The sequence below is a fragment of the Cyprinodon variegatus genome, unplaced genomic scaffold (genome assembly GCF_000732505.1).
Source record: "Cyprinodon variegatus isolate N-32 unplaced genomic scaffold, C_variegatus-1.0 Scaffold578, whole genome shotgun sequence".
NCBI lineage: Eukaryota > Metazoa > Chordata > Actinopteri > Cyprinodontiformes > Cyprinodontidae > Cyprinodon > Cyprinodon variegatus.
Genome location: NW_015151031.1, coordinates 166944 through 178915, shown reverse-complemented (window position 1 = coordinate 178915; position 11972 = coordinate 166944). Strand labels below are relative to the sequence as shown.

The window sequence follows — 11972 nt, the reverse complement described above, 5'->3', positions numbered from 1 at the left end:
ATTAATTTAGGAAAATAATCGTTAGCTACAGCCCTAGGTTATAGTTCTTCCACTAAACTTTCCATTTTTAGTGGTTGATAAAGTCCTCTGTGAAAACCCAGCTTGTTCAGTAATGATGTTTTGTACTTTTTCCTTTCTTGTGAAGGACATTTATTAAAAGTGAATAACTAGTTGTTCAGGCCATAGGAGTTAATTAGCTTCTCTGTCCTTTTGTTTGCTTGGTCTGATAAAATAGTGGAACTATTCAATTACATATGGATTTATAAAGTTCTATATAGAAATATCTAAAGAAAAAATGGTAAATGCGGTAAGAAAAAACCCCTAAAACATTTCAATTTATTGTAAATACATGACTGTCTCCTTTGGTAAGATGTACTCTGGTAGCAGATTCAGTCGATGGCCATTAATCCAGACAGCATTATGATCAACCCTTTATGGAAGCATTATTTTTATCCCTGAATGACAAAACATTAGAGAGGAAATCAAAGGTTTCTGTTGGGGAAATATGACTGAATTATTTGGGCCATTAGCATACTAACTGGATGGAGGTGGTCATTTTCTCCTCTGCTGGAGGATCTAAACCAGATTAACGTGAGCTGGACGACACGGTGAGGAAATGGCAGAGCAGCTGGACAGCATGACTCGCTGCATAATGATGTTTTCTTATATTTAAGGTCTTTAATAGCAGGATCACAGAATAAGAGTAGAGAAAGGAAAGGTGTTTTGTGACAGCAGGAGCTACAGATTCATGTCCGGCCTTTGGCAGGTTAGCTTTAAAGATGGCCTCCTGTGTGCCTCTCCATCAGCAGCTCTGTCACACGGCTGATGATGTCCGGATGGAGCAGACAGTCTAACAGGTCATTAGTGGTGATCAGTGAGGGTCCAGATCCTTGATAATTCTCTGTGGACCGCTCAGATGTCCTTCGGTCCGGTGTCACACAGTCACGACCAGCAGACTGCTGGGAAGAGACGGCAGAGCTACAGGAGGACGCTTCAGGGACCGTCGCTTCCTCTTCCTGACACCTCACAGGGAGCAGATGTTGCCCGAACGGGATACTGAATTCCCCAGATACCTTCCCCCCATCTCCCCTGGGCTTTACTTGACCGCATGAGTCCCGCTTTACTGGTTTCCTCTGGAAGTTTCTCCTCTTTCTCTGAGCAGACGCCATCACTGCCAGGTTGAGATACTGCATGTTTTCATCGTGGGACGACTTTTCTTCCTGGAGGAATCACAACGTACAAAACATTTTTAGACTTTGTAACCTTTAAATAGAACTGCCGGTTCCCTCCTTAGCCCTCAGTTATGCATAAAATTCCAATACTTTAAACTAATAACCAGATGAAATCAAGTTATAAATCAAGATCAACACAAAGTAGTGTAATATTATGAAGAAAAGGCTGGTTTTCAGCTTAAAATCTAAAATCTGAAATGCACAGCATATGTTTATATTCAGACACTAAGTACTTTATAGAAAAAGCTTTAGCTCCAGTTTCAGCTCTACCTGTTTTGAGGGAATTTCCCCACCAGAAGGGATAATCTAGAGAATTAAATGGTAGCATAAGGAGCTAAAACTCAGTGGGATTGGATGCTGAGCATCTGTGATCATCATTGGTGTGTTCCTGTTGGTCCTTCTACCAACACATTTATGCTTTATTGGGTTTAGCTCATCCATCTGACTTCTAAGTTAGAGCTGAAACAGGCAGTCCCACAGCATGATGCTGCCATCACTGAATGTTTTGCTGCACCATAGGCCTATGGCCTGCTTCTTAGACTAATGATCTCCTTATCTTGGTAGATCTGCAGCTTATTCTTTTCATTTTCAGATGGTAAACTGAACAGAGCTCCGTGAGACGGCTAAAGATAAGGACATTTAGCTTATTTAACCTTAACTTGCTTTCGAAGCCTCTTCTCTGCTTTCCTCCTGCTCTGGCTGGTGAGTTCCTTGACCTTCAGGAGGAAGTTTCTTCACCAATATTCTATATTCAACCCCTGAAGTCCTCATAGAACAGCGGAGATTATTAATAAAGGGACTTCTGAATGGATCTGCAACTAACCATGCACTGCTAATCGATAAATCCTTAATTTTTATGCTCAAAAATTTTATTTTAAAACGCTTGAAGCAAAACTTCTACTTGTGGACTTCTGGATGGAACATTATTGAAAGTTTTCTTTCATCTTCACTCTTATAGAAACTGCTCTTAATGGGTTATTCTTTCAATAAATTGCCTGATTTAGTCTGTATATGTCGATTATTAGATGATTATATTGATAAACAGTAAAGTAAGTAAAGGCTGTAGCGCCCCGGGGCCTCCTCACACGGTTCTTTTCCTGGGAGCAAGATATTTACTACTCTTAACTCAAACTGGGTAAAACCATATAAAAAGGACTATAAAAACAGGAGTAAAAAAAATGACAGAGTTTATTCCAGATCAGGTCGTTACAGGACAGAGAAAAATGCTTAGAGCTATGCACAGCTGTGGTCTCAAAAATCACGTCCGCAAGCATCCGGCAAAGTTTGAGCCCGAACAACGTCATCACCTGCTTCTTATAGCTCATGGGTCTATGTGTTGCATCATGTTGATGTTTAGCTGGCCGTATCAGAAACTGACACGCCATCCATGTCTTGAACTTCATGCAGCTTGCTTCTCTGCTTCAGGGTTACAGATAGCTATCCTCTATCAGACCGGCTCCAAGATGTGCCCATATCTTGTGTATTCTTAAAGACATGAAGGCTGTCTTGATTTGATGACCTCCGTACACACCGCGACATCCACAATATGAAGGAAGGCCTTCTACTCTGTCTAATCTGGCTAACAGAATAACAATGCACATGATGTATAAATTATAAACCTAACAAATACAATAATGTATGTGGATGTAGTGTGAAAAGATTTTAAAATCTGAGTGGAGCGCTTTTGCAGGCTACAGTGAGGATGTATGGTTCTTCAAACCTGACACAGCCATTCTGTCACCTCATTTGATAGCAGTTGTCAGTCGACATGGATACTAAACCAAATGTTCAGATCCTCCTTACTCCTCCTTACTCTGTTTACACAGTTGTTCTTGTTCTGCCTGAACTCTTTAACTTCAAAGCGCCATAATAAACACACTGTAATGATGCTCCTGTGCAATAAGAGATGCTTATCCGTGCATTGTCAGCAAAGAGGTGTTTTCAACCTGCGCCTCCCACTGCGACGTAAAGCTACAGACCCCTCTATAGGTGGGATTAAAAATGTTACATGAGGTGGATGATGCTGGTGGACAGAAAAATAGAGACAAATTTACCTCATATTCCCAAAAAAAGAGTGAAAAATGGGCCAACAAGTGCAAAAAATCAGTCTGATTGGATTAAGGCTTAGAAATATACACATAATTATCTCTCACAGCGTGTGGCATTTAATGCACCATAAACATGAAATGTTTACTGCAGCAGATCAATAGGACTTAAAATTGAAATCAGGTTGTGTTTTTTTTTCTCCCTCTAATAAATAAAACTGAAATCTGTGTCAAACTGGGATTAAAAAAAGCTGTTTTGATTCAGATGCTTGTTGATCCAATATTAAGATCAGTCAAGTAATTTAAAAGGTACGGTGGAGGATCAAAATCAAATCAAAGGTTCCCTGGGCATAATTTTCCAGAGTGTCTCTAGAAAGTTTGAAAGAAATCAAGGTAAAGAAGAAAACCAAACTAGCTTTTACAATAAGTAGCTTTTCCACGAAGGAATTAATGATAAAATTGTGTTTGTTAGAGGCAGACAAAGCAACTGACTGAAAGACATAAATGGGTAATTTCCTTTAATCGGTGATCACAATACTGAGAAATCGGACATTTTTTTTTTTCAATAAATGCATCTAAACTAACTCTTCCATTTTTGATTGATTCAATCATCTAATAGCAGTAAATACTCTCCACATTTATTTAATAGAATCAAATGGTAAAATGCAAAGATAAATGTTTGATTTAATGAGAATCATCATTTTCTGTTAGATTTCTGACAGATTTTTCTATGAAAGAATCTAATGAACATTTTCCTATTTAATTTTTTGTATGTTTAAAGAAAGAAATTCATTTTTTGGATATCAGTATCAGTCAGCAAAGAGTTACTGAAACATCTCTAAATAAATAAAGCTGTTAGTCTTTATATTTTACAGCATCTTTTCATCCTTACAGTTTATCTTCAGTGAAAGCAGGAATTACTACGGAGCCCGGGAGCTGACACGGGAAAATTTCCCACAAAACACTAATTTATTTCCCTCGAAAAAATAATTTGGGCGCAAACCTGTTCTCATGATTTAAGCATTTTTGACCACAGCATTACTTTATGGTGCACACAAAATACAAAAACATAATCCTGCTAGAGCAGTTAGAGGAACAGCAGAACAAAGCAGCATGATAGACGTGACAGTCTGATCGAGTTTTATTTAAGGAGCAAGATAAAGACATTCTGATCAGCCTGGCTTTGCAAAGATTTCTCATTAGTGAGGCATTTAGGTCATTGACAGGAGCCGACTTTCATCAAACCTCAAGTGATCAGAGCTTATCTTCAGCGTTGCTTTACGACCTGTAATGCTGCGTCATTAAGCTGATCCAGCTACTGATTTTCATCAGCTTGTTTCTGTTCTTACTCCTCTGTATTGCTACAGTTTATAACCTTTGTCTTCATCATTCACAGCAGCGATCTCTGGCTCTGTCCTGACCATTTCTCCTCTGTTGCTTGGCTGCACAGGGAGCCTCAAAGTGCATCTTTATACATGCTGAAGGCTGACTGCTTTGTTTGTGGTCTGGACAGACGTATAGACGTATAGTCAGTGCTGCACTGCACCGAGGATGAACATAGAGGGAAGAATGCAGACTTTAGACTCTAAAAAGCATCTTTAAAGACAAAATTACAAAACAGTAAGTAAGGCTAAACCTTACTTACCGTAAATGCTCTTTTTGGACACAATAAGTGCTCTGTGCACAAAACTTAGTATTTTTTGGGAACAAATAGGTACTTTGTGCACTTTATATCTTCTCTTCCTCCATGTCTCAATCTGGCTCCGTAGATTACAGGGCTTCATCAAACATTATTTATGTTTTCACATATTTTGTTACCTCAGTGGGGTTCAGCCAGATGTCAGTGTTTTCATCACTTTCAGTACTTTTCATTGCACAGACGACCGCCTTGGTTACAGCTTCACCGACTCTAGCCACATCGTCCTCTTCCTGCAGAAACAAATCAGTGGAATTAGCCTTCCATATCTCTTAATTCATTTATTACAGTTTCTAACTCTGATTTAGACAGATTATACCTCTCAAGGAAAGGTGTTAAAATTAATTTTCTTTCTGAATTAGATGTTTCATATAATGAAACTAATTTCATATTAAAGATAACCTGAATAAATATAAAATTAAGTTTCAAATAACTAACATAATCTAAAGGTAAACAGCTTCTGTGTAAAGTTAATTGACTTTAATGGTTTTATCTCCCTTGGCAACAACAACTTCCATCAACTATTTGATTAGTCTTGTACCTCTGTAGAAAAATATTGACAAATTTTTCCTTAAATGATCGTTTCAACCCTTTAAAGCCAAGTGTATCATATTTGATACATTAGTTATTGAGACCTCTGAATCATCTGTGTGATGTTTTTTCTTCTTTAAACCTTGACTCACAATCAGACACATGTAGTGAACAGAAAACAAGTTAAAAGATTAACAGAAATGCCGTGTGTATCAAAATTGATGCAAATAAATAATCACATTTAATTACCGGTACGCAAAATTCATGTTTTTCTATTTGATTTGTGAGAAAGTTTGATGACAACTATAATTTTGAAAAATTAGAATTATATCATGGTTCAGGTTTTTTAAATCAAGCTATGCTAGGCTTTAAGAATCAGCAGTCTGTAAAAAAAAAAACAGGCTTAAAAATGCTACAAAACCGCAGCTGGATTATTGCTCAATTATAAACACTGAAACAACAGATGCAGAAGTGAGGCCTGGAGAGCTTTACATGTAAATATGGGTTCTTTCATAATCTCATTGGGAAATCGTCATTGCTCTGTTAGGACGACATTAGGAGGTTTGTCGTTCTTCGAAAAATCACTGTAGTCCTTAAAAAACCTTTAAGATTGATAAGTCCCCATTAACTTTTTTTTATTTTTTTGGATCAGGATCATCATGCGTTTCTCTGACCTTTATAAGCCTACTTCATGCTGTTAGAGAGGTTCTATTAGAGTCTCATCTTGATGCCAGACAGTAATTAATGCTGGATGCTTTTAAAAATTGTTAAAAAAGATTTGTTAATTAAACCTGGTAATAAAATATGTTTGATGTTGCCTTTGCTTCTCCCTGTTTTTTTTTTAGGACATACACATACTTATCTGATTGCTTGTTTATAGCTTGTTTTGTTTCTCACAGTAACCGTGTGTCATATGTTACACAGAATATCTCAGATATTTAATTAGCAAATAAAAAAATATAACCTGAAACATCAGAAACAAAAAAACAGTGAATCGTTTTTTTACTGCCCTGTGAATTTTAGTATAAACATCTTAAATGCAGCCCAGCATCTGCTTTATATACAGACAGAGAATCCTTTATTACAGACCTGCTTATTATTCAGACATAAGAGGAACCAAGATTTGGGAGCAATAATCACTGTTAGAATCAGCTGCATTTTAACAGACATAAACAACCACATCATTTCCAGATTTCCTGTTTGTTTGTATAAACAGAGAGCTCAATTGAAAATATATTTGTTTTTCTGCAATGAACAGAATTTATAGAGACAAATGCAATTTAACTGCCAAACCAAAGACTATAAGTGAGGAAATTAATGAAAATCAAATTTATGATCCATAAATCCTGGAAATAACCTTTTTTTTAATCTGTTTCACTACCAAAGTAATGAAACAGATGGAACATTTAGGCTAATGTTAGCGCTTCAGGGTTCCTACACATCTCTGCTTTAAAATGAGCGTTAAAGACCAGGAACCCATGAAGGTTGTCTTTGGAAAAGTGCAATCACTGTTATTTATGGCTGATACTCCGAAAGAGGACGGGCTTTGAATATAGAAAATGGACATTTAAAGAAAAAGAAAGAAGAACCTGAAGAAAGAAGGAAGGAGAGGGCGGATAAGACAACAGGAAAAAAGGGGGGAAGAGCGAAGCAGGAAGGAAAGAAGAGACAGAAATATATGGAAGGATATAATTTAGAATCAGAGTACAAATAATTCATCATCTGTACTGGAGAGATCCTTCAGTGACAGACTGCTGCATCATAAATCCACCAGGGGGCGTTATCACAGATCCTTCCTCCCAACAGCTGTAAGACTTTATTACCACCACCTAACAACCTAAATAAGTTGTTACATTCATGCGTATTCATGCTGCTGTCATTTTATTTACACATATCTGGTGTTGCTGCTATTTTTTTACATATCCATTACTGCAAAAATGTCCAAAACTGTTAAGATTTTTTTCTATAATATTTATAATGTGAAAACACTGTACAGTACAATATTGTGTTTTTTCTAATCTGTTATTTTTATACACTTTTCTAAGGTCCACATTGTGTGACCACTTCTATCTTATTTTCCTTTTTTTATGATCAAAATTAAATTCATTCAATTCTCCAGACTGCTGCTCTCTTATTTTCTCAAATAGCCACACTAAAATATTAAAAGTCCTGTTGGAAATTGCAGATATTTTATCACAGAGGAAAAACAATCTAGAAGAAATTACTTAGAAAGACCTAGAAATCAGGAAAATCAAATCCTTGTCTTTCCTAAGCTTCTTGAGACTGCATAGAACCCCCGTTTAAACTGTCCATGTGTCTAGAATATAGATAGCATTTGTTTTTTTTTGTTTTTTGCTTCAGTTAAAGAGAACCAGAAAGGGCGGGGGGGTGTTTTACCAGCTCGATCCAGGAGTTGACGCTGACTGTGATGGGATCTATCGACTCCACATAGTGCCACCAATGCCTCGGGACATAAAGCACCTGTACACAGACGATAAGAAAAACAAAAGTCCTCAGAAAGTTTCATTTATCAGCAGCTCAATGATGGCAATTAGTTTCTAAACCTCTGTTTTCCAAAGATAAAAAGCTGTTTGACATACTGGGAAAATCCAGTAGATGGCAGCATAAACCATAACTACTGTGGTTACCAGTCCATTCATTCATAAGGAGACTCTATTATAAAGCAGATTGATTATTGATTCGGTCCTCTGTCAGTCAGGATTCATCCGAGGAGAGATTCATCCCCGTTCTGATTTAATGGGGCTGGAGCCACCGAGCAGAGAGGCTGCTGTAGATAAAAAGCCTTTTTTTATGTCAACAAGCTAATTCTGAATTTAGAGTAAAAACAATCTCAGTGTCTGGAAGAATCAAAGGTCACATATTATGTGAGGAGCTGCATAGGACTTCAAGGAGAACAAAGAAATTGATTGTTAAAGGTGTAAAGATCAGGAATGCCAAACAGACTCGTCATACCTTGAGAATATTTACGTCTCAAGTGAAAAAAAATGGTTTCTGATTAAAGTAATTCAGGTTATCAGTCTAAAAACAGATAATCTGTTGAACAAATAAAGCAAAAAAGGTCAGGGGTGACTTCAACCTGTAAATCGAGCTTACAGAAAGCCTGCCGCTAGGTAAGGGAACAGAGACACACAGTGAGTTTCTGGATTAACGTCACAAAATAAAAGCTGGAATCTCAACAAGGTGAAGCAGAACCGAGAGTGGGCGACAGGGGTTGTCGGTTAAAGCCCTGGCTCTGGCTTTCAGTGTCCTTGGGCAAGAAACTTCACCTGCATCGCCTACTGATGGTGGTCAGAGGGCACGGTGGGGCCAGTGTACGGCAGCCTCGCTTCTGTCAGTGGGCCCCAGGGCAGCTGTGGCTATAATGTAGCTTTGCACCATCAGTGTGTGTGTGTGTGAATGACTGAATGTGTGTAAAGCGGTTTGGTTAAGTCTGCTGACTTGAAAAAGCGCTACACAAATACAGGCCATTTAGCATTTACCATTTAAGAACAAATAAAGGAAATAGAAACTAAAATACGCCACAACTAAAAGAAGAAACATTTAAGCTCCACATTAAAAAGCTGACATCTGAGTTTACAGCAGTTCTGTCGTAATATGGAGCTCATCTTTATCTAACTGATTCATCAGTCGACCCCATGACCGGGACTTAACCCTGATTCCTTCTCCCCGCAAAATTATCTAAAGAGGCAATGCAGCTTACCTTAAAGTCTAAGCTCTTGTTTTCTCTTACATAGAAAATCACTTAAAGCTGAGTCAGCTCTGCAACGGTCTAATTTTATTCAGAAGACCAATAAGGATCTGTTACTTACACAAGGAGAAAAACCATTTCTGAGTGTTTTGAAGGAAATAAATTTAGCAGTCCTTTACTAAATGTACATTCGGAGATACAAGCAAAAACAAAAGTAACTGCGGCACATTTAAGAGATTTAATTAAATAAAAACAAAAAGGAAAAAAAGCAACTAACTGATGAATGCATGTCCTTATAGAGATTCAAGGCTTTTATTGAATGTACATTTTTATTACCTGAGGAACTTTTAAACCACCCGTCACCTCATCTACACTGCATCTGTTTTATTGGTTCTTTATTGTGACATAGTAAAGTTTTATGTGATTGTAAACATAGAGTTAGTCCCTCATCAGTGTCATCAGACATACTTAAGGCCTCAGCTTGGGCCCATTGAGTTAATCGCTATTCTATCCTCATATAACTGGATGGGACATAAACTCCTTGGACTGTAGTAAGTGCAGTCTAATTTATTATTGATCCTCCACGTCTGTAACATATGTGGTGATGCCTATTTTATGCATAATAGGAGGTTTAACACAGAAATCTCACATCCTCCATAACTGCCCTGCACCACTCCATTCCAGACCGCCTATGCAAAGCAAAGTCTAAAACCCAATGGCGTAAATATCGGTAAGCAGAGACAGAAGTTGCTTACGGGCCTACGACCTCTTAGAGGCCCCATCACTGACACCTGGTGGGTCCCCTACGCAATTGTGGACTAGGACGTCTCTTTGCAGATGGAATGGTGTGAAAAATTCCTCTTAAACCCACCTAGGTTTGATAAGTATCTGAAATGAAATGAGTTTTTGGAACGTGGGATGTCTGTAACATGTGGTATTGCCCTGTCACCAATGGTTCCATTCAAGGTGGGCAGTCACTATTTTTCCGTGTGTGATCATATACTACTGAGAATTGCATAATTGTATCTTCTTGGCCGATTTATGGAACTGTTGCCATATCCTGAACCTTTGTCACGTGTTGTACTTCATATGTGGCCCACCCAGATAATGTTGTTAACGGGCCTATTGTTGTGTTGTTACGCCATTGCTACAACCTCTGCGGTTCCTCCCGTCTTGCTCCGCTCCGACTTCCTCATAGCCCAAGTAGAGCCTGCACTATATTAATATTTTATTTATAGAAGAAAAACAAGCGGTAGTGTGCGCTTTATTTAATATGACATAATTAAAAGTCACCATCAGCATCAATCACACAAGTTTCTGCCCAAACATTTGCTTTTCCTTCTGGGTATTTTTGTAATAGTGATAATTATAAGTTTGTTTTGAAGTTGTGAGATGTGCTTTTAGAAGGACTGGATCTGATTAAACTTTTAAGCCTCTCAGTATGAAATAAATATTTTGATCAAGATGAAAATTATGCTTCCTGGTATGTTGAAGTATCAATAGTTTGCATCCAATAATTTAATTAACAGTCTTAGTTTTTGGGAATATATAAGAATTTTGCTCGAATTTGTAGTTACCTATCTGTCGTTATATATTTTAATTTGACAAACCGGATCTCCTCAACATTCTTTTTCCAGTTTAGTGCGATTGCAATAGCGGATCTTGACCAGGTCGGAGACGGTAAAGAACAGAGAAGGCGTACGTGGACGGTGACGTGCAGAGGAGTAGTGGTAGATGTGGAACAGTTCTCATTGATTAACATGACTGTGCAAGTGCTCCGCACGACGTACGTGAGCGGGAAGGAGGATTTGGAATCTGGGGGTAACAAGATAAAAAGGCAATATGGGAGTCAAATTAGCAAGCATGTGTAGATGCTCTGATGCTAAAATGTCACGCTGGCCGCCAAATCTGACTTTTTAAAATAAAATCTTATCGCTGATGTGAAACGATAAAATTTTACTTTCTTCCACTACCTTGATCAAGTATTTATTTTCTAAAGTCTGTATGATACATTTCTTTATTTTCATTTAGTCATATTTGGAGTGAATTTTGTTCAGTTATTGTCCCAACTTAGAGAAACTTCTGACTTTAAATTTTCAAATCATTCTGTTAATTGAAAAGCAATGTCTGACTTTTACTTTTTTATTTTTGTACAATTTTTATCATTATTTCTGTCAGACTCAAAATGATTTCAGGGACCATTGTGGTTAAATATAGGGCAGTACTGGAGAAAAACCTGGTAGAGGAAAATAACCGTAAAGCTACAATGGAAAAGGTAAAAAAAAAAAAGGTTTGTGTGTTTCACAACGGCTCAGTCAAAGTCCAGAACTAATCCAATTCAGAATATGTGTCAACACCTAAATGGTGATAATCACTGAAAGAAATCTTGTGGGAAAAAAACTGTTTTACAAGGTGTTAACTAAGGGGCGCTGAATAAATAAGACTTCTTGATCTTTTAAGTTTAAAAAAAACATGTTTTTTTTTTTTATATATTCTTACATGCATCATATAACTTTAACTAAACTCCTGTTTTATGATATGGCTTTAGTGAAAAAAACTGCATGATAAAAACTTTTCATGTTAATTTATAATATGATACGGATTTTGTCTTTTAGAAAACAGAAAACAAATCTGGAAACATTCATCCTCAGGGTTCCTACAGCATAAGGCAAGTTAAATTCAAGACTTTTTACGACCTTTTAATGCCACTTGAAATAAAAATTTAAGACCAAATTCACAAGAAACACAAGAAAAACCTG

At 37.3% G+C, this 11972-nt stretch overlaps 1 protein-coding gene across 1 annotated transcript in view; it reads right to left on the bottom strand.

The window, feature by feature from the left end:
• Positions 1–269: 269 nt before the first annotated feature.
• Positions 270–11972, bottom strand: part of hspbap1 (HSPB (heat shock 27kDa) associated protein 1) — a 19845-nt gene continuing 8142 nt past the window's right edge. Inside the window, exons 5-7 of the mRNA XM_015392201.1 lie at positions 7902–7985; positions 5096–5206; positions 270–1220 (exon numbers count right to left, since the gene is read on the bottom strand). Coding sequence (XP_015247687.1) covers positions 774–1220; positions 5096–5206; positions 7902–7985 — 642 coding nt within the window. The 3' untranslated portion in view covers positions 270–773. The remainder of the gene's footprint in view (positions 1221–5095; positions 5207–7901; positions 7986–11972) is intronic.